At 54.8% G+C, this 21231-nt stretch overlaps 8 protein-coding genes across 8 annotated transcripts; 4 read left to right on the forward strand and 4 right to left on the reverse strand.

Annotated features, from left to right (window-relative positions):
* The first annotated feature begins 761 nt into the window (after positions 1–761).
* On the forward strand, positions 762–1286 carry N657DRAFT_325890 (uncharacterized protein). Its single transcript, XM_062786826.1, has one exon. It carries the CDS (start codon positions 930–932, stop codon positions 1242–1244), a length of 315 nt encoding a protein of 104 aa, XP_062642561.1. The 5' UTR covers positions 762–929; the 3' UTR covers positions 1245–1286.
* Positions 1287–2427: 1141 nt separating this feature from the next.
* Positions 2428–4125, forward strand: N657DRAFT_694135 (putative isomerase YbhE). The gene is made up of 2 exons (XM_062797265.1): positions 2428–2932; positions 2992–4125. Exons 1-2 carry the CDS (start codon positions 2559–2561, stop codon positions 3794–3796), a joined length of 1179 nt encoding a protein of 392 aa, XP_062642562.1. The 5' UTR covers positions 2428–2558; the 3' UTR covers positions 3797–4125.
* N657DRAFT_711539 (GroES-like protein) lies at positions 3807–5708 on the reverse strand (the record flags this gene model as incomplete). The annotated part of the gene is made up of 5 exons (XM_062797445.1): positions 3807–4331; positions 4387–4457; positions 4526–4972; positions 5032–5475; positions 5534–5708. 5 exons carry the CDS (start codon positions 5706–5708, stop codon positions 4122–4124), a joined length of 1347 nt encoding a protein of 448 aa, XP_062642563.1. The 3' UTR covers positions 3807–4121.
* Positions 5709–6344: 636 nt separating this feature from the next.
* On the reverse strand, positions 6345–7244 carry N657DRAFT_637740 (carbohydrate-binding module family 24 protein; the record flags this gene model as incomplete). Its single annotated transcript, XM_062791531.1, has 3 exons — positions 6345–6348; positions 6503–6722; positions 7091–7244. The coding sequence occupies 3 exons, from the start codon at positions 7242–7244 to the stop codon at positions 6345–6347; spliced, it is 378 nt and encodes a 125-aa protein (XP_062642564.1).
* A 1196-nt stretch (positions 7245–8440) lies between these two features.
* Positions 8441–9366, forward strand: N657DRAFT_666975 (uncharacterized protein; the record flags this gene model as incomplete). Its single annotated transcript, XM_062795361.1, has 3 exons — positions 8441–8668; positions 8707–9023; positions 9169–9366. 3 exons carry the CDS (start codon positions 8441–8443, stop codon positions 9254–9256), a joined length of 633 nt encoding a protein of 210 aa, XP_062642565.1. The 3' UTR covers positions 9257–9366.
* Positions 9367–12486: 3120 nt separating this feature from the next.
* N657DRAFT_582964 (uncharacterized protein) lies at positions 12487–12933 on the reverse strand (the record flags this gene model as incomplete). Its single annotated transcript, XM_062789643.1, has 2 exons — positions 12487–12644; positions 12729–12933. 2 exons carry the CDS (start codon positions 12931–12933, stop codon positions 12487–12489), a joined length of 363 nt encoding a protein of 120 aa, XP_062642566.1.
* Positions 12934–14218: 1285 nt separating this feature from the next.
* Positions 14219–16492, forward strand: N657DRAFT_684917 (HET-domain-containing protein; the record flags this gene model as incomplete). The annotated part of the gene is made up of 2 exons (XM_062796732.1): positions 14219–14630; positions 14697–16492. 2 exons carry the CDS (start codon positions 14219–14221, stop codon positions 16490–16492), a joined length of 2208 nt encoding a protein of 735 aa, XP_062642567.1.
* Positions 16493–17607: 1115 nt separating this feature from the next.
* N657DRAFT_650880 (uncharacterized protein) lies at positions 17608–18028 on the reverse strand (the record flags this gene model as incomplete). Its single annotated transcript, XM_062794047.1, has 2 exons — positions 17608–17921; positions 17987–18028. 2 exons carry the CDS (start codon positions 18026–18028, stop codon positions 17784–17786), a joined length of 180 nt encoding a protein of 59 aa, XP_062642568.1. The 3' UTR covers positions 17608–17783.
* Positions 18029–21231: the final 3203 nt, after the last annotated feature.

Below are 21231 nucleotides of genomic sequence, written 5' to 3' on the forward strand. Positions count from 1 at the left end.
GGTTTTCCTGTATAGTAAGTTGTTGAAGGTCCGGCAAGCCCAAGGGCACAGCGGTGTAGGAATAATAATATATCGTTAGCCTTATGCAGTAAACAGACCTCTTATGATGGCGTGTTCAATGGAGCCACTATGCTATTGCACTAACCTCCTCAAAAGGATGCCAGAATTCTAAGTCTAATGACTTGAAAAGCTGAGATGGCTTATGTACTGTTAACAGCAGCCTCTACTGCCATCACACCTCTAATCAAAGGAGAGTTATCTCGTACATCATAGCTATTATAATCTTAGCGAGCTAGTCCATAAGAGCTAACGTTAGTTTAATAGCTAATAACATGACTCTTACAGTAATAAGTATTAATTGCGACTTAATGTTAGCTTCTAAGAGATTATATTATCACAGGATTTTTAATTTCTAGTCTCATGGTTATATTATATACCAGCAGTCATATACATGTCATAAGAGTAACTATAACGTGTAACGTGCATTATCAGCGAGTGCACCTGTTGGAAGTGAAGGCACTTGAGACTCGGAAACTGGGTTGCCGGTATCGTACTCTGGTCAGGGGTAATACACAGCCGTTACATAAGGTCTAAGGGGGACCCAGGCAACTTGGAGAAGGAGAAGGACAGAACCTCAATTGACAGATTCTGGGCTGGTCCCGGGCACTCGAAAAGTTCACTGTTTCAAGGGCTCCCATAAAGCGTAACACCGTGGAATCGTGGCTGTTGGCTTTCCAACAGCACCACTTATCAAGTTTTGGTGGGACTGTGCGCAAAATACTGTATGTTTTTAAAGAAGGTTAGGGCTCTGTCGTTTTTTTAACACATTTTGCGCACAGTCCCACCAAGCCTAGATAAAGTGGTGCATTCCCTGTTGGAAAGCCAACAGCCACGAATTTACCGCACCGTAGTAATTGGGCACCAAAAGGATGGGCAACCACTTAATTGATGATGATGCTCGCTCTCCTGTTGTTCCAAAAGTTGCCCCGTCTCCTCCTGATGCTGAAAATCGTGGTGCCAAGCCATTAGTCACCACCGAACTGCCCTCCCTGACCACCTGCCAAATCCAACAAGTCCCTCCCATCCAGCAGTCCGGAACTCACCTTTCCGGCTTGGTGACGTCGAAGCTGTGGGCGGCCATCCGGCCGTGTTCGTCACTTAGCTGCATAACTCGCGCTGCGCGCTTGCGGCTCCAACATGGCATTAGAGCCCGGTGCGCTTCTTCCTCCTTTTCTCCTTTTTGACGCCCTCCGGGCTTCCAGTCCCTTCACACCTTCGCCTGGGTCTTCCTCTGCCCCCTCACGCTCCAGCTCCATCAAGAGCCTATACTCAGCCAGTCTCCCAAGGCTCATGAGCCAGGTGACTATCCGCGTTGCGCTGGAGCAGTTTCCAAGCGTTCTCATCAGGTCGTGCCTGTCTCTGAGCTGGGGTCTCCCGTCTTTGAGCTCTTGACCTTGGCATCTTAGCACAAGGCAGGTGGGCCACCGTCTCCGGGGCCCTCCCGCAGCGGCAGAGCGGCCGAGGCACCCCAGGGACTCGCATTTTAAAGAAGTCTTTTATGCCAATTGCTCCCGTGCGAGTCCCGTGCGAGCCTGTGTTAGCAGCGAGCTCTTCGCCTCGGTCAGCCCTTTGTGAGCTTGCAGTGGTTGTGCTGCAGGATCGAGCATATAGAGATCGGCTGCTCCTCTGTAGCAGCGTGGGCGTAGCGTGTCGGTGCGCTCTGTTTGCCTTTCCCGACGAATCTTCCATTCCTCGATTGTAGGCAGGTCAGCGTCCAATTCTTCTGATAAATCAGGACTGCCAATTAGCAGCTTAACAACTTGAAGGTGCATAAGCCCTTGGCCGTCCACCCGTTGATCAAGTCAAGAACATTGATCATCTTAGAATGTAACAATGCTCGAAAAGTTGGCGTGTAAAACAAATGCAGGTTCTCTCCTACTGCACATAAGTGTCACCCAACGATTTACAGAATCCATATCAGAAATTGCGGGACGTCTTGGTGACCTTTATCCAGCTCCTAGAAAAGCTGCTGCAGACAAAAGCCCAGGGAGTTGACCCGGTTCCAGCGTTGAAACCTCAATGTACGGTTCTCATCTTAATACCACTCTCCTGATCATAACAATAGGAACAAGCAACTCAACCCGGCTCGGGCGGGAGTATCGGACGAGTGTGAAGATACCTACGTCATGCGTCAACTCAAAGATGCTCTACAACCTTACCAAGATCTGAAAATACCCCGACCTAGGTAGCAGTCATCGTGGATTCCATCTGTGGGGCGTTGCCGGCGTAGTAGCCGATCTTGAAACCGGCTATTTTAGCTGGGCACCTCCGGTCCTAACAAGGAACTCGGGGAGCGGCTCCCGTCGACTCCTGTCTGAAACAGATTACCCAGATCCACAGCCTGGGGTCCCGGCTAAAAGGGCATAATTGTTTACCCCGGACGATGCTCCGGCAGCAGCAGTACATAAGGTAATATCATGAAGTTAGAGATCTGCTCAAGCAGCGGTAGCAAGCAAGGCACCTAGGATTCGAGCTTGTAGCCAAGCCGTCACCTCAGCATGTCGCGATTTGTTCTCCTCGCCTGCGCGGCAGTGGTGCAGGGTGCCTGTGGCGCCACCCTCATCGCCTCCCACTTCGCCGGCGGCGTCTACACCTTGTCGTTCACCGGCACAAACAGCAGCGGTGCGTTGTCCATCACGTCCCAGACGAACGGCTGTGGCACCACGCCGGGCTGGCTCGAGCTGTATTCCGACACACGCAAGCTGTACTGCTTCGACGAGTCGTGGACGGGCTCGGGCCTCAGTGCCGAGTACAGCGTGGCAAACGACGGCCGTCTGTCCCTGACCGGGCAGATCAGGACGTCGGGCAATAGCGTTCACGGTACGCTGTACGGCGGAGCGGATGGTAGGGGCTTTGTGGCGACGGCCGAATAGTACGTTGCATTCCCCTGAGTGCGAGATAAGAACTCAATCAAGGACTAACAAAGAACAGTTCGCCGTCGACCATCACCACCTTCAAGATGCCCTTCTCCGCGAGCACCAAGGTGCTGCAGCTGGAGAAGTTTACCATGGCCCAAAGAGGCCCCAACCCAAGGCAGGACGTTCCCCACCCCCACGAGGTACACTTGGATCCGACGGGAAAGTTCATCCTCGTGCCGGACCTCGGCGCCGATCTCGTCCGCATCTTCAGAATCGATGCCACCAGCGGCAAGCTGACGGCCTGTCCCGAGGCCAAAGCAAACCCGGGCGACGGCCCCCGGCACATCAAGTTCTGGAAGTCTGCCAGCGGACAGGTACAGAAGGCTTACACCCTCAACGAGCTCGGCAACTCCGTGTCGGCCTGGGACGTGGCCTATCCAAGCGACTCGTCGTCCGGCTGCTTGACCCTGCAAAAGACGCAAACTCTCTCAACCTATGCGCCGGGAAAGACCGGCGGCTCAACGACCAAGGCCGCCGAGATCCGCGTCGTCGGCAACTTCCTGTACGCCTCGAACCGCGCCGACCAGACGTTCGGCTCGCAGCAGGACTCGATCGCGACCTACACCATCGACTCTGCCACAGGCGCTATTGCTTGGCTCGAGGCTGGTAATTCGTACTCGTACTACCCGCGGACCTTTCAGTTCAACAAGGCGGGGACCCTGGTGGCGGTTGGGGGGCAGACGTCATCGAACGTGGCTATCATTGCGCGGGACCCGGCGACCGGCAGGCTGGGAAAGTTGGTCGCAAACCTGCAAGTGGGCCAGAAGGGGAGGGCTGGGCAGGAGGACGGGCTGAGCGCTGTTGTTTGGGTGGAATGAGTGCAGGAGACGGCCGCAGGTTCAGGTTATCAGGTTCAAGGGTTGATTGTGAATTATGATGCTCACCTCATGCATGAGAAGCGTCCTTGAACCTGTGCTTCGTACACCCAGAAGGGAATGCAAGAAGACAGAAAATTTTGTCTTCCACATTGCCCCGGCTGATTCTAGTGCCTTAAGAGCCTTCTGCACTCTGGTCCGAGAGGGTTTGTGGTTGTCATTCAACATTCATGACATTCATTACACTGATACTCGTTGCTTGAACCCCTACCATCTCGTCTGCGTCCCGAGGGTTTCCTCAGGACCCTGCCCAGTACGTATACGCATGCTACAACGATGTCAACTCAGGCGTCCCCTCAGCTCGCCGCGAGGAGAACCTCGTCTCCACGAAGCACTTGACGAGCCCTTGCTCCCTCTTCTCTTGGAGACGGTAAGCCTTGGCAATGTCCTCGAGTTTGAAGCGGTGGGTGAGGATCATGGTTGGGTCGACGGTCCCATGTTCTACCATTTGTAGGAGATCTCCCCAGTCTAGCGAAGTCTTGATTAGCGCTGACTTGGACCATAGAGCGAGAGCCAAACTTACACTTGTGAACTGGCGCCTGGCCGCACCCAATGAGTTTAATTCCACGCTCCATGAGTGCGCCCACGTTGAAGTGATTTGTGACTGCCCAGTGCATGGCTTGTTAGCTTTGTGCAGCTACAAAAAAAAAAAGGAGGCTGCAAAGTACTCACACCCGGCGTAGTCGCCGATGATGCCGACCGTTCCAAATTTCCGTGTCGATTCCAGGCACTCGTTGATCATCTCGCTCGTGTCCTGCTCGGCCCCAACCCACAACTCGAGCTTATGGGCAAACCCCTTGGCATACTCACCGCCAGAGGCTTCAATGCTGACGTCGACACCACCTGGCACCATTTCATGGATCTTGGCGGGTAAAGTTTCACCCTTTGCAAGGGTAGAGAAGTTGATGGTCTCGAGTTTGTCGAGCTTCGACTTGGCGAACTCGATGCGCTCATTGTTGTCGATACCGATGACGCGCTTGGCCCCCTTGAGGAAGGCCCAGTAGCAGGCCATGAGCCCAATGGGACCGAGGCCCCAGATAGCGACAGTGTCGCCCTCGCGGATCCCCGTGTAGTCGACGGAGTGGTACGAGGTCGGGAGCACGTCGGCGAGGAATATGGCTAGCGTTTGTCAACGTAAGGGGACGAGGGCGACAAAGCAGACAACGCGACTCTCTCACCTTTCTCATCCGGGATCGAGTGCGGCAGCCTCATCAGGTTATTGTCGGCTAAGGGCACCCTTACATACTCGGCCTGGCCACCAGCGTAGCCGCCAGTGAAGTGGGAGTAGCCAAAGATGCCGCCCATGCGCGAGCCATAGAGCTTCTCGTGCAAAGTCGACGCATTGGTTTTCTCGCAGGCCGTTGTGAGCTTCTGCTTGCAGTACCGACACTGGCCGCAGGAAACGACGAAGCTGTTGACGACACGCTCTCCTGGTTTGAGTGTCGTGACGGCCGATCCGACCGCTTCCACGACGCCGACGAATTCATGGCCGAGAATGTCACCCTTCTCAATCTGCAGAATGACGCCGTGCATGAGATGGACGTCGCTGCCACACACGGTCGTGCCTGTTACTCTGATAATGGCGTCATGGTCCTCAACAATTCTGGGTTTGCCAGCCTCAACTGGGAACGGTCAGCATGAAAGAGTAATACTCAAGTTGAATGGTTGATGACTACGTACTAACTCGGACATCATTCTTGCCCATCCATGCCAACGCCTTCATCTTCTCGCCGCTCTCGTCGGCATACCGGCCACCCTCTCGGTCCGGATTCGAGATATCCGTGTAAGTGGCTCGGTCCTTGTTCCCATGGCCGAGAACGGTTTCGAGTTGCTTCGCTGCAATATTTTCAGCCATCGTGTCTGCAGACGTAGAGGTAAACCTGGGAGAAGACTTCTTTCGCAGTTCACAAGGTTGGTTGGATACTTGAGGTTATTCTCATTAGATCTTTGCAGACTTTCTTGCGTGACATCATGATGACGTGAGGCCACCCATGTTTCAACAACTGTTGGCAACAATCAGTTAAACCGATTTGCATCGCATTGCTGGCAACTCTTCCCGAACCCAGCCTTTGAAATCCATTTCCCAGTGCAGCTAATACCTGCGTTTGCATCCTTAGACCTGCATCTCCCGCTGTCCAGGTTCAATGCCGCGGAGCGACGACACCGCCTTGGATATTATGAAGAAACTCGGCCTCGCCACTTTAGACATTGGCCAAACTATATTGTCAGGTCCTGGTGAATGTTCAGCTAGAACCTTTATCTTATTACCTCTACGGCCATGGACATCAAGCACTTGATTGGAGCAAGTCAGGATGAGTGACAAGCTGTAAATCCGGCGGAGGCGACAGATGACTGATGTACATCTGAATCTCTGAAGTCTCCCAGTTACACGGGGCTCAATTTCTCCCTGCCCTTTATTCTTGCCGCATCCAAATCGACAACCCATCGGCGGTGAACTGGTACATCTGGACGCCGAGGTACTCTCTTCTTTTCAACTGTTCTCGGTCGGAGTCCATTATCAACTCCATGACCATACAATCCGCATACTACCGGGTAGGTACACAAGCAACCGACAATGTCTTGTATATTTACCCAGAACAGAACCAAAATCCACATCTAGCAATACTGACAAGCAGTATCCGGACATACCCATGGTTGCACGCATAATTGCACAAACTCTTGTAGGCGTCGCTGGGCCCCGGGAGCGGGCAGTCGTCGCGGCCGTTGGTCGGCGGCAGGGAGCCGGGCGCGCCGTACGACGTGCACTTGCATGGGCCAGGCGGGAAGTATCTAAAGCTGCAGGCGAAGCTGCAGAGGCCCATGAAGGTGTGTGTCTCGCCGTCGGCGTTGGTGCCGCCGTTGCAGGATTCTGTAGTTTATTGTATCCTTGGTCAGCGAGGAACGGGGGACGACGAGCTTTTTCAATCGAAAGGGACTGACATATTGCCGAGGTAGCAACCGCGAAGAGGACAAGGAGCACGGGAGGCACCATCATCTTGGGTGCAGTCGGGAGCCTACGGCCAGAGCTGGGGATGCTGGTTGTCTGGGTTGGGCGGGTACTGACCGAGGTGCTGGGCGGCTCAGACACGGTTGTTGCGCCCTGTCCGGTGTCGCGGTCGGCCCCGTTCCCGACGTTGTGACAGTCGGGTTTGCCTCGGCATAGAACTCGCCTTCAATGAGAGTGTGGTTCATCCAGACGGCCCCTCCCCCCCCCCCCCCCCCCTTCTTCCCCGGGACCCGAATTGGTTGTCTCGAACCAGAGAATTGGGCAATCTTGGGCGGCGCGGACCGCATTGGAGCTGTGCACCGACCGCCGGGACCACGCGCTGCTCGCGTAGGACCAGTAGGCCGGGAGGAGCGATGCCGGCAGCGCGGTCGTGATGCCCACCATAATGTGATTGTCGGGAAAATCGCAGTCGGCATCTTGAGAGCGGCAAGCACTGCCGAGGAAAGAAGGAAACTCAGCATTGCTGATTGCGATTGCACAAGGGATACTGATTCGAAGTTTCAGCTGTGAAGAAGGCGAGCCGATTGAAGGGCGCGATGCCTGGACGACACTGTTGCCAGAGGCGGCGGAAGAAAGGAGGTGCACAGCATTGGACGTGCTAGGATGGGAGGCTGGGCTCGTCCGTCTTGCCCAGGCCCTGGAGACGGCCAGGCATAATTTCGGGCCACTCCCCTTCCGGTGGTCTGAGAATGTCAGCCTCGTCGAGGTACATGTTGGCGAGGAAGTCGAAATAGCGGCTGATTGCGGCAACAGTCGCCTTGCGAGATTACCTGATTTCGCTGAGCTTTGGCATTAAGGTCTCGGGTGCTCCATCGTCTGAGGAAAAAGCAAAAGAGGGAGGGAGTTCGAGGATGTCGGAAAGGAACTGAGGGAACTATTAAGCTTTGTCTGCTCAGGGCGGTTACTTAAACGGGCCGCTATGCCATCCCACGGTGGACCTGTGAATCACGGCTAAGTTTCCGCTCCAATCACAGTGTGGTATATCATCCGCATGAGATGTGTTGGCTGTGAGATAGCGAGGTTAATCAGAACAAAAACGCACTGCGACATGGGCGTTACAGCATGCAGTGCACGAACGACGCAGGGCAGCGCCTCGCTTGCGCAGGTACCGTTGAGTACATGCTTCCCACACTCCGCAAGTCCGGGAGGACGAAGGATGGAGTGCTCGCACTTGGCCTGGGCCGGTGCACGTGTCGAGCGGTATTCCGACGAGAGAGGGAGGCGCAGATAGCGCCGAAGTGAGTATCCCAAAGGTACGTACGGATACCTACCTACCAAGTTCAACAAGCCTCCCAGGCTATGCCTGCTTCCTACCTGGTCAAGTCGCTTGCTGAAAAGTTGACCGCGGCCAGATGCTAATGTTGGGAGTCGGGACCAGAAAGACGATGGCGCTCAGATGGCCAGGGCTCCATAATATCCAATTGGTCTCCCTCCGCCTTGTCAAGCCTTACACACACGGTCATCCTGGCACCTACCTAAGGTACCTACCTATCTTTACCTGCGCTTAAGCCGTGTCCAAACATATTTGTCTGCCCTTTGTGAGGTATGCCTCCTATCATCCATTGTCAGCGATATGGCCAATGAAACGGGCTGTTACGGCATTGTTTATGCTGGAGCCCGGTCTCGTTCGCTCAGCCATCAATTTCGATGGCAACCCGGCCGTTACGCCTTTGGGCGACGGTGACCCTGCCCCGATCCACAGCCCCCGAACCTACGAACCAGACCAGCACGACTGTCTACTTCTATGCGTGGCCTTTGCTGACGTTCACAGCTGGACTCCATATCTGTCAGTCGACCGTTTCGCCGCTGTCAAAAGCCGATGCCCCTCCAGTTTTCTGTGACACAGCCCCTGGACGAACCAGCTTCCACCATTCTCAACCGTGGCTGCAGGCTGACATCTGGCCCGGCCTCTGAGACTAATATGTCGTCGTACTTCTCGGGGGCCATGGAGAACCCGAAGAAGTCTGAAGCTCTCTTTGATCCTCCGTTGAGTTCCGCCCCAGCCTGCGTCGCTGGCACACTCGAAGTCCAAGGCAACCTGCAAACGGCTGGCAGCATCTGCAGCGGTGGCAAAGTTGCGGCTCAAGTTGTTTCCGGCCTACTGAGAGGAATCGAGAGCTTCTTCAAATCCCCAGACAACTGCGACGAAAATTTCATGTTTGCGTGGCACAACGAGATCGGCCGCAAGAGTTTATATTGGCACACCTCTCGGCAAGCCCACCGTCCCACCGGCCATCAACGCACTGGATGGAGGACCTTGAAAGCACTTGGCCGATTTTGCCCACCCGCACCCCGCTCAGCTCTGCAGCAGTGGCCGGCAGCCGGAACGAATCTTTGGTATCGCCATCGGCACGGCAGGGGACCATGCGGCCCTCCGAAGAACGGCTCTGGCATAGAGCCAGGGCAGCTGTGCCGCCGACGGGGACATTGAAACTGCCGGAGAGCTTCAGGGATTGACCTTCTTTGAGGCGGCTGGGACAGGAGCGACACCACGTTACAACAGCAGCACCCTGAATGCCAACGGTACCTTCTCCCTAGACCACCTCTTGCGGAAGAGAATGAGCATTGGAAACTGCCATATCGACGAGAAAGCTACCTGACGCTATCTCCAGGTCGTGCCAGGGGACTCCTGTGGCACACTTCGCGATGCGGCATTTCTGCCGCCGATTTTTACCAGTAAAATTCCAAGGCCGACCTCTGCTCTACGCCGATGCCCGACCACTATGTGTGCTGCTCGGCCGGCGACCCCTACAAGCTCCAGCCACCACAGCGAGATCTGTTAGACGGGACCTGCGCTACGTACCTCGTCCAGAACGGGGACACCTGCGACGCGCTGGCCAAGCGATATCACGTCACCGCCAGCGAGCTGAAGGCGTGGAATCGTGGAAAGGCGTGGGCTGAACCGAGTGCAAAGATATGCTGCTCGGCTAGAACATGTGCATCAGCGCCGGCTTCGCCCCCTTACCTCCTCCCCAGCATGGGACCAGCTGTGGCCCCCTAGTCCCCAGCACTCAGTTTCCGCCCGACTTTGACAGGTGGAAGAACGCAATAGGCGATCTTAACCCATGTCCTCTTAAGGCGTGCTGCAGCAACTGGGGGTACTGCGGTCCGTTCCCTGAGCACTACGAGGTTCATGCGCCGGAGGGAGGCGCGCCAGGGAGCAAAGAAAAGGACTACAGGAGCACGTGCGTCTCCAACCGCCGCAGCGACATCAAGGTGAACCCACGGCCGCCCGTGGCCTTCCAGTGGGTTGGGTACTACAAATCGTACAACATGGAGCGCGAGCGTCTATGGCTCAGCGCCAAGCGGGCCAACACAGACAGTGCCGACACACACACATACTGGGCCCTTGCCGAAATCGACCCCAATGGCTGGAAGGTGGTCATCGAGGACACCTACAACCAATGGGCCGGCTTCAAGGCGCTTCATAACATGAAGCGCATTGTGGCATTTGGCGGCTGGGCCTACTGACCGAATCGGCGATATACAACATCAACCGCCAGGCCATCCTCACCAACCCGGGGAGGCCTTTGCTACCAACATTGCCAAATTCCTCAACGACGAAGGCATCGACGGCGTTGACATGGACTGGGAGTATCCTGGCCTGAGTACTAGTTATCAGTTTCAAATCCAGTATGTTCTCGTTCTGCCTCGTCGCCAACTCTGACCTAACCAAATGTTGTTTTCTCTAGGCCACCAACATCTTTGTGGATGGCAAATCCATCGGCAAAGCCCTGGACGGTAGTTATTGGGTACCTGGCCTTTTTTACTAAACTGAAAGAAAAGGTCGGACCAAGCAAGTCAGTATCCATTGCTGCACCAGCATCGTACTGGTACCTGTGAGACTTCCCAATCGAAGCCATTGCGTCGAAGATCGACTACATTGTCTACATGACCCACGACCTGTATGGCCAGTGGGACTACGGGAATGTTAACGCGTTTGACTCTTGTCTATCTGGGAAATGTATGCGCAGCCATGGTAAGAGGCAGTTGGCAGCCTGGGGGGGCAACCCATAGGCCTCGCAGTGTTGACGTCTCAAATTAACCCCTTATTACCTTAGTTAAACATGACCGAAACGCGTAACGCACTCTCTATCAGTTCGTACCTGTCACCCGAGCACCTCTTCGATGTGCGGCCCAGCCACTAATCTACAGATGGTGTACAGTAACCAAGGTAGGCGTTCCCAACAATAAGAGGTAAGGCTAATTATGGTCGGATATTTCCTATGGACTAGGATGGCTGCTGGGGGCCGATATTGACTTTACCGGGTCAAAAACACAGTGGGACGAGACCCTGGGAAGGTATACCAAGACCAGTGGCTAACTTGCGTCGGCCGAGCTTAACGAGATTATCAAGCTTTGGGAAATTGATGCCCAGACAATCTACGACCACCGGTCCAACACCACTAGCACTAGTTGCTACGGTTCGACAGGTGACAGGACGAGAAGGTACACGGAGCACGGGGTCCGGATATAAGACTTGTTCGGGAAGCGACACCATCACGTACGACATGGTCAACACGCTCATCATTTATGCATTAACCGCGACGCCAACCCAGGTCGCAAAGCACTGCAGCGGGAAATGGACACAGGAATGCTATCATTATAGCTCAGTCCTACGAGTGCATCCAGAGTGGAATACACTAATGTGTGTACCCGAGGCTGTGACGACCAAGAGGCATCGCCTGTATGGCAAGGCAACGAGGGTGTGGTCTCAGCAACATTCGGGAGGTAGATGGTTGGACCGTCAGCGTCGAGCCCACGAGCCATGTGACAGGGACGAGTACCCGCCAGTATATTTGCTTATCGACAAGTCTCCGGCAGTAGTTTACGGCGGGACGAAAGACAAGCGCGGCCAGGTGGTACGGTATATCCCTAACATGCAAAATTCGGGCTCCGGCTCGGGGTTGTTCAAGGGAGTGTGTTCTAATCCTCTTCTGAAAGGCCTGACGGATGGCGAGCTCATCAGAGCGGTGACCGCCGTACCTGGCAAAAGAAGCGTCAAGCAGGGTACCACCAAGACTACAACCTACGCCGCTCTTACAATGGACAAACTGACCGAATTCATCATCACGGACTAGGACTATGCCGCCAACCCGCTGCCCAACGACGGTCTCAATGACAACACACGCTGGCCCAGCGCCATCACGCCAAAGGCCCAGGCTTTGCGGTGTTAACCTGGGAGCCGTACTATAATGGTCAAGCCCTGCCATATACCTAAGTACACCGAACCCTACGATCCTCCGGCCAATTGCGCCTGAAATTGCAGCTTGATGAAGAAGAGTGGTGCAAAACAGGGCAAACAACGGCATGGGAGCATTAGCACTTGTGAATTTGTGGCACGTAAGTTCTTTGTGTGTGCAGTCTACCTGATGTTTCACCTTTGTGATTAGATAATCATTGTATGCCGCACCTTCATCCTCATGGCACATGGAGTCCTTCTTCATCACTTTCTTTGGTGCCTTGCCCTCTGCATACGTCCCACATGCGCCGGGTCCTTGTCCCATGTGGGGTTCCACCTAGCAAATACTCTACGTGACTGTTTAGAAGCACTTCATTGTATTGACCAATCGGCTTCCTCCCGTTGTTGCTAGGATAAGCCCAACTGCTGCCGACCTGCATCCTCTCAGTTGACCTTCGCCTGAGCCAGGGACTGGATGATGTTGGCTCCATCGAACAAACCACCTCCAGGGGCATTGGCGCGACACAACGACTTGCCGCGCTCGATGACACTGTTGTCACAAGTCAGGCTGCTCTGGGCGACGCAGCTGAGCCTGCTACCACCTGTTCGAACGGTGTCAATGATCAACGTCCAGTCCTCCAATACCTAGGTACGTAGGTAAGGTAGTTTCCTGAAAATGGACTCACAGTTGTTCCCGCCGGGGACGCAGCGGCCGGCCTGGCCGTTGGAGGCGGTGCAGGTGTCCTGCTTCAGGTTGGTGTTGGCTACGCAGCAGCTGCCGCTGGGCACGGGGCGGTTCTGGTTCTGGCGGGCCGCGAGGGTAGCGTCCTGCGGAAGGCCCGAGGCGAAGGCGGCGAGGCCGAGGACGAGGGTGGCCATGGAGAAGTGCATTCTGTCGTCTGGGTTTGGTGCAGATGGGTGGGAAAATTCAAGGTACCTAGAGTGCTGAAAAGGCCGGCCGGCGGTCGAGAAGAAGAATAGAACTGAGTGCAGGTCGTGGACTTGAAAGACTGGCTTGTAATGATCAACACCCAGATGTCAGTGGTGAATGAGGTCTTATATCCCCATCCAGGGTTACCTCAGGTATGGAGATGTTGGTTTCTCGAACAATCTGTGACGGTTTCGAGCGCGTGTTGAGACGGTGACACCCCATTCAATGCTACACCTTGTCCAAACTTGCTCGGCGCCGGGGTGCCATTTTAGGTAAGAATCAAGGGGCCTCGTCTCGAGTTTTGAGACAAGCCAGAGAATTCGTGAAGAATGTCGCTGAATCTGGACATAGACGAGCCCCTGGTTTCGCATCCCAATGCGTCGCATCTCGATCAGCTCCACACTTCTCAGTCCCGTCCTCAACTGCCGCGCCTTTGGCCATGACTTCAAGAATGCTTGTTCTCGGAGACAACTGCAGAGTATTCCGGGTTCTCCCATAGCACTGCCTCGGACCGCGGGGCAGTAATGTTCAATGGCTGGCAATGGTACCTATTATTGAGACTACACAATAAAACGAATAGCCTGCCACTACCTAGATGCATTTACTACGGCTGATGTGGATCTGTTTACCCTAACTGGTTGGGCGATCTCTGTGCAGGCGGCCTCGAATCCTTCGAGATGCACCGCCCCCTTGGAGGCACTGGTGCCTAACGGGCCAAGTACAAGACACTAGGGCTCAGCTTTGACTAAAGTTGGCAACAAAGCACTCTCTTCTCTGTCTCTATTGTGCTTTTAGCGTATCCTGCACCAATCTACAATGCAAGGAACTGTGGATATCTCCAACAGCCATGTCAGCCCGGTCCTCCGCGAGGACTCGAAACCCAGCAACCAGCCGGAAGCCCCAGGGCACGCGGAAGGGTGGTTTATCTGCGACAGTGTGTCACACACTGACAGAACGGGCCGCTCGCGCTTGATGCCGCGGCACGAGTGTCGTCACGCCTGCCAACAGTGCCAGGATTTCGACTATTGCGAGGCATGTATCGCGGATGCCGCCCTGATCCATCCCGACCACTCTTTTATTAAACATGACGCTCCTGAGGCAGCCCCGGAAGTCCAGCGAGGCGACGACACTCCTACCGAGCGCACTGAGAAACCCCGCTGCCCTTCTTGCGCCCCAGTTACCCGAGGCTTACCCCGTTTGCGGTTTGCGTTGGGCCCCGATGAACATCCTCAAACTCGCAAACAGATGTGTCTCAAATGGCCGGTGCGTCTGTCCAGCTTGATCGAGGCTGCTCAGCGTGGGTGTGCCTTCTGCTGCTTCTTCCTGTCCACCTTCTTCCGAGAATCCAACTTTGAGTCCCATTACTACACGGAAACCAGGCCCTGGTATGCGCGTCCGGCTGAGCACGACAAGGAGCGAATGGAGCTCGTTAAGCATTGCATGAGCACGCTCGCCAAGATGACCAAGGATCGGTTCGAATTCTACCTGTTCCCCATCTGTTCGAGGAAAGGAGTGGGGTTCTGGGATTTCGACAAGCTCAGGTTCCAGTTATCCAACAGCAGCTTGGAGAGCTACAGCCGGGAAGACCTACAACGGTGGAGGGTGTTCCACTCGGCGGGTGTGATCGCCACAGAGCGCTACGTGTTTGCAGCCAAGGGTAAGCGAGCCCCTCAGCCCCTATTCAAGGAGTCCCAGCCCAGACTAACAACACCACCGCCACAAGGCGACCCTGCATCCCAACACATCAGCAGCCGCCCGCCCAACCCCTCTCCGGGCTCGCCCGAGGCCATCGACCAAGTCAAAGCCTGGCTCCACGACTGCGACCTCCACCACGGCGCCGCCTGCCGCCCGCCCATCACCGGCTCATCCCTCCCCTCGCGCGTCATCGACGTCTCAGACCCAACCGGCACCCTCCGCCTGCACCCAACCACAACCATCCCCTCCTCCTTGCCCCCGAACCTACATGTAAAACCCCTCCGCTACGCAGCGCTAAGCTACTGTTGGGGCGGGCCGCAACCCTTCCAAACAACCCTCTCGACCCTCTCCGCCCGGCAGCAAGGCTCAGGCTTCCCGCTCACCTCCCTCCCGCCAACCCTCCAGGACGCAGTTCTCCTCACCCAGTGCCTCGACATCCCCTACCTCTGGGTCGACTCCCTCTGCATCGTCCAGGACTCGAGCGAGGACAAGTTCCGCGAGCTAGCCCGCATGTCCGACATCTACAAGCACGCGTACCTGACCATCACCGCGGCGCGCGCGTCGAGCGCGGGGGAGGGGTTTCTGGGTGACCGGGCGGATCCGGAGACGGGGTTGTGGAGGGCGCTTGTGCCAGTTTCTTATCGGATGTCGAATGCTCACGCGACATCGTGGGCTGAGGCGGCGGAGATGCCGCCGCCTCAGGAGGAGAGGGGGACGCTGTATTTGCTTGAGGAGCCGGCTAGCATGAGTCAGACGGTGAAGGATCCTGTCGCGGAACGTGCGTGGTGTCTTCAGGAGAGGGTGCTCTCGCCGCGGGTGGTTAGTTATGGAAGGTGGCCGATGTGGAGGTGCAGTCGGGTTGTGGGGAGCGATGGTGGGTTTGTGCCTTCCTCTGTCTCTTCGCCGGAGGAGAGGAGGTTGACGCAGGCTTTGGTGCAGACTGGGACTAGATCGGTGGTTGCTGATGGGGATCAAATTGGAAGGGACATGCGGGGTGGTGGTGGTGGTGAGCTGAACCATTTCCGCACGGCGGAGTTGCTGGAGACGTGGCGGCGGATGGTGGAGGATTACACCAAGAGGAAGCTCGCTTTCTCGACGGACCGGATGCCGGCCATTGCGGGGATTGCGCGCGAGATGGCCAGGTTAACGGGGATGGAGTACCTGGCGGGGCTGTGGAACGAGAACATGCTGCAGGACTTGATGTGGTATGCGAAGACCCAGGAGTGGATGATGAGGCCTCCTCACACCCTCGAGTATCCCCTTGCGCCGACGTGGTCTTGGGCTGCTGTGGAGGCCCCAATTTTGTGTGACGCCGTCACGGGGGATGCGACGCCTCTTGCGAAAGTCTTGCGGTGCCAAGTGCATGAAATCCAGGGCAAGTCGACGTATGATGTTATTGCTGGAGGGGAGCTGGAGATCCAAGGGCCCTTCATGGAGCTGAAGAAGGAGGATGTGGTTGAGCTCCTGCGGAAGCAGAACCTGGCTCCTGCTCCGCCCCTCAGCAATGACGTGCAGGAGTGGTACAGACAGATGCTGGACGATATGGCGACGAGGCCTGACAGAGACAAGAGGGTGTCAATCGACGATGTCGAGGCTCATCTGCCTGAAAGAGTGTTTGGGCTGATGCTCTTTGAGCGGGACTGGACCAGCAACCGGTGGGATGGGAGCAGGCCAAAGGTCGTGGAGACGTGCTATTTCGGGCTGCTGCTACAAAAGGTTCATGGCGGCAGGTACGAGAGGATTGGCTCCTTTTTCAACGACACTTCTGCGTTTCTGGATCAAAGTGTGAGCCCCTGGGGCGAGGAAACAGTCGTCTTGATCTAGTGAATGGGATGGGAGCTATTCAGGGGGCAGCCGGCTTAAAACAACTATAGGTACTGAGAAATACATGGTTAACTGGTAATCAGGACGAAAACGAAACATGCTGGTTGAAGGTATCAACCATATCACCTGAAACTAACGTTATGTACGGTACCAATATCAAGATAGACGTTTCCTGTAAGACTGTGCAATTCCGTTGGGCAACTTCCTTAACGTCTGATAGCCCACGTTGAGGCCACCACCTCACATTTCTACCGTGAATATAGACGGCTTGCCCACTTCTCCACAGTATCGTATACGCTTTGACTACCAGTTCCTAGTCCAGTACCCCTCCACGGAAGCCAAACAGGGGGTTACAAGCCCACTGGTGGACCCAGGAGGTCCAACAAGCTACTTGGAAGGCTAGAGAGGCCGAAAGAGCCTACAAACAGGCACCTGGGGACTTTTTCAAACGAAGGTTCAACCAAAGTCTCCGTACACAGTCGGCGACCATACGGCTAGCCCAGACCAACCAGATCTTACGACCCATAGCTAGAAGGCCGAGGCCCTTGCAACCAGGTTTTTCCCAAACCTACTAAACCAGGCGAAACGGGGATCCTGCAATGGGACAACAACAAATAGACGATTAATCAGGCTCGTTCATTCTCAGTCTCCTTGCTCGGGGTATACCTGGGTTTGAAAGATCCACACATCAACATCCCCCTGATTCAACCCATCCCTTCTGTATGCTACTCCCGTCCAACCCATCTAAAAAGAACACCGCCAGTGTGAAGGGACCGCTATGCCCACCGACAGCCACCAGAACCGAACACGGAAATAGAAACACTTGGCGGCGGCGATGTGGGCATGGCCGACGGCTTCGAAGACGAAATATTGCCCGTCTGGGCCTTCGTCGATCTTTAGAAAGCGCTAGACGAGAACCTTAACAGAATTGGCCATTCTTGTGGATGTTTCGTGCAATAGTCTGCAAACTAAGTTTGACTTGGACGACGCTTGGAGAAGGCATGAGGACTAAGGCGCTTGTGGAGAGGGGTTGGGTCGAAAGATGTGTGTTGGGCAGCCAACAGTTACATGCTCAAGTAAGCTTAGATCAACCAAATGGTATTGAACAGATGGAGGTATGAAACGAAGCTTGAATTGGAGTCACGATTCCAGAGTGACCACACAAATGCATCAAGATAGTGGGTTAGGGTGCCTCAGAATGTCCCTTTCTTGTTGGAACTGAAAATTGTCCTCTCTAATCCTCCCAGGGGAATTACCCCCTTATATAGAGACAGTGTGCCATGATATGACGCTATGTCAGGAACTGTGTCATTGTGATGGATCTGTGCTGACTGAGAGTCTCGCATTGAACATCAGTGCTCAGTCCGTGAATTTTGGTGCCAAGGAACCCACTCAGTTCAACAATGTGCCGACAACGCGGCGGGCGACACTGTTTGGTGAGAGCTTCGCTGCATTGTTCTGGAACCTCGGACCCAAACCGGCATAGTATATGACCAACAAATGGTCCGGTCGCGCGTTTTCTAGGAAGGAAGCCATCTGGACTCCAAGCTTAATGCTCGGATTCGAGACCGTAGGGATGGCCCATTTTTCAGTATGGTAGTGATATCGCTCGCAGAACACATTTTCCAGTGCCAGCAAGTCCAGCTCGACTGACGTGCCATTTTTTGCATCTTGTATAGTAAGTGATCCTCCGAGCTATAACTATAGTTTTTTTTTTTTTGGCTCTCCGGCGCTTACTTAATGCCTCGTTGGCCTTATAGAGCGAAGAGACCTCTGATCAAGGGAAGCCTTAGCAAGCACACCACCACCACTATCAAGCACACCGGATCAGGAATAGCGGTGTGCTTGATGTGGTGGTGGTGTGCTTGCTAAGGCTTCCCCTGATCAAACGAGAGCTATCTCCTGCATTCTAATTGGAAACGTATGCTTCGACATAAGATCCAAGTTGAACAAGCTTGCTCCCCTTTGTACCTATCATTATTATTCCTAGTCTTGCAGGTAACGCAAAGAAAGGCAATTCAAGTCTGTCAATATTAACTTGCCAAGGGCTTGCCAAGGGACGACTCGTTACTAGGCAAGAGCTTGTAGATTTCAAAATTAGACAAGGAACGGCGAGAAGATAGGCTCAAAAATAGTCCAACTCAAAAGGAATAGCATATCCTGTTTGGCTGAAGGCGAAGGAGTACGGATTACTGCAAGATAATTCTTCCAGGTATTGACAAGGCAGCGTAACGCGCGTCCCCAGGTCCTCGAGTTTGTTGTTAGGCTTCATTCACCAAACTGGTATCTTATTTCCAAAGCACATCCTATATAAGGGCCAACAACTTGCTCTCCTGCCACATACGACCATAGGCGGTAGAAAGCTCGGGATCCCGTCCGCTCTCCCCTAGATAAGCTACCGACCGCCGGATCAGTAGTTGGGTCGGTGACGACCAGCGAATCCCCGGTGTTGTATGTTTTTGTCGTTGCTGCTTTTTTTGACTCTTATCATCACGTCTTGGTGGAGCTTTGGGCCGGCTAATTTAGGGAAACAAAACAGACAGAAAGGGAGTGAATCGGGGGATGGTCGCTCCAAGGGCAGCACAGAATCCAAGGGGTAGAGGCAAAAGTAATGACGTCCACCTGGTTATCAAATCCGCCAGATTCACTCCATACAACCGTCAAGCATGGCCGGAAGCATCAGAGACCGGTCCACCATCATAGCTGGACAGGGGTAAACACTTGAGCTCGGCCACAGCCCAAGATGCGAAACGTCCAGGTTCTCCGCAAACTCACAAAGTCCCTACTACTAATGTCACGGCGATTGCGCCGTGCCTGCTAGGACCCACGGGTGGGACCCGGCATGTGGAAAGCACGGGCCCCTGTGGGTTAAATATTCTGCACCTCGCTGCCGCGAGATCTGTTCGTAGCTCCTCTAGCTACGTCTTGACAATCAAGCCTGCCCGTACCTGACGGAATTCCCGCCCATCGAGGCCAAGTTCGCCTCCACCGTCTGCGGCGCAAGCAAGCACGCCCAGGACGTCCTCGCGAAGAACGCCAACGGCGACGAGGGCGAGCACGGCCTGTCGATGGAATTCTACGCCGCGATGCGCGAGGCGAAACCGGGACCAAGAAGGTTGGGTTCACCCATTCCAGGGGGATTGTATGCCCACTCCTTTGGCTGTCTGACAACTTCACTATCTACGGTGATTGGCTACAGTTACTACAGTAGTGTGCCGCGCCAAGAAATGGGGTGGCAGAGCGGCGCAGCAATAAGCGGCTGTCATCTCGGCTGACTCGCCGGTTGGGTGGGCTACGTGCCCTGCCTGCCTTGCTTGCGAGCTTGCCTCTCTCCACCGCAAGAAAGATACTATACCTACGTCGGCTGGCCATGCTGGCAGTCACCGAATCTACCGGGCCCCGCTTATTACCTGAGGCCGTGCGGAAATCGGCAGCTACATGTACAGTTCAGCCCTTGTTTGTTTGTTAGTGCGAAACTACGGACAGGGGTTCTGGTCTCAGATTCACCATCTTCCCTCTCAACGCTCATCAGCTTACTTCAAATGCAAGAAAGTTGAAAGTTGAGAAAAGCTCTCATAGAGTTTCTCACTTAACGCATTTTTTTTCCGCATCTAAATTGGTGGTTTTGCTGTTGATTCTGAGATTTTGGTCGAGACCCTGGTCGTCAAGTCAAGACCATCTCTCCCGGTCCGGAGCAGATGATGAAAACTCAATGTTCTCTGCCCGCAGTCTCGATGGGTGAATAATGACCGCAGGATGACGAACAAACTGATCGCACTCAGCACGATAGTTGGTCAACCGCCGGACCAAATCCTCGAAGTGAGTGGTATGTTGAGGTTTGATCAGGACACAAGTCTTCCAGCCAACGAGGGTGAGGTTGTACGAGCGGAGGTTCGCATCCTCGCAATGGAAAGCGGTGCCCGATGCTTCTCCACGACATGCCCAAAGAGAGTAGAGACACCAGGGACACGGCCAGGTTGGCAGACTTCCTCGCCAGAAGGGAAAGAGATCTGAAGTCTCTCAGCGACAGACCCCGAAAGGGGGCCAACATAGTAAGGAATTGACCCCTTCGGTAGGTTCCGGTAGAGGCCTCGAGGTACTGTTCCGGGTCATCCGATGGTTTTTCCACGTTGGAGAGGTCAGGAAGTCGGAATTCATCTAGGGTATGAGTGTAAAGGTGCCAAGTGTCCCCGTCCAGTTGATGTCTCAGTTCGAGTTGTGTGTCAAGTCCCGAGCTCTGCGGAAGGCTGTACAGCGCTTGCAAGAGCTGTAGAAGAAAACCCTATATCCTCGACCACAGCTTTCCAGTGAAGTTCTCGTCCTGGATGAAGGTTTGTAGCTTCCGAATCAGATTTTCCCCCCAAGTCAGAAGGCCCAAGCGCGAAGCGTGCATTATCACAGCTAGCGCTGTTGGGAAGGGTACCTTCAGGACAGGCAGGGTAAGTGGGTGGTCTGGCGACATGATCGATCTCAACCCTAAATCGACCTCGAGAGCATGGGAGTGGTTTTCGGGCGGCGTTGCTAACAGAAGCCGAATTGGCACCAGAAGAGCCAGTGCTTAGAGAGGAGGTGGTAAGAGGAGGACCGCTGTTGGGAGTGGGAACTGTCTTGCAGGCAAGAGCTGCGTCGTCACTCGAAGGCAGAGTACAAGGAGACGCATCGTCAACGAGAGAGGGCTGGCCGTTGGTCGGAGTTTCGGAGGGCAAGGTAGCGTCAGCGCTAGCGGCCGTCATCCGAGA

This window comes from Parathielavia appendiculata (assembly GCF_033297405.1).
Source record: "Parathielavia appendiculata strain CBS 731.68 unplaced genomic scaffold N657scaffold_37, whole genome shotgun sequence".
NCBI classification, from domain to species: Eukaryota; Fungi; Ascomycota; class Sordariomycetes; order Sordariales; family Chaetomiaceae; genus Parathielavia; species Parathielavia appendiculata.

Coding starts and splice junctions, on each gene's coding strand:
- N657DRAFT_694135 (XM_062797265.1), top strand. CDS start 2,559: ATGTCGCGATTTGTTCTCCTCGCCTGCGCGGCAGTGGTGCAGGGTGCC. Junction 2,933..2,991: donor TTTGTGGCGACGGCCGAATA/GTACGTTGCATT, acceptor AACAAAGAACAG/TTCGCCGTCGACCATCACCA.
- N657DRAFT_325890 (XM_062786826.1), top strand. CDS start 930: ATGGGCAACCACTTAATTGATGATGATGCTCGCTCTCCTGTTGTTCCA.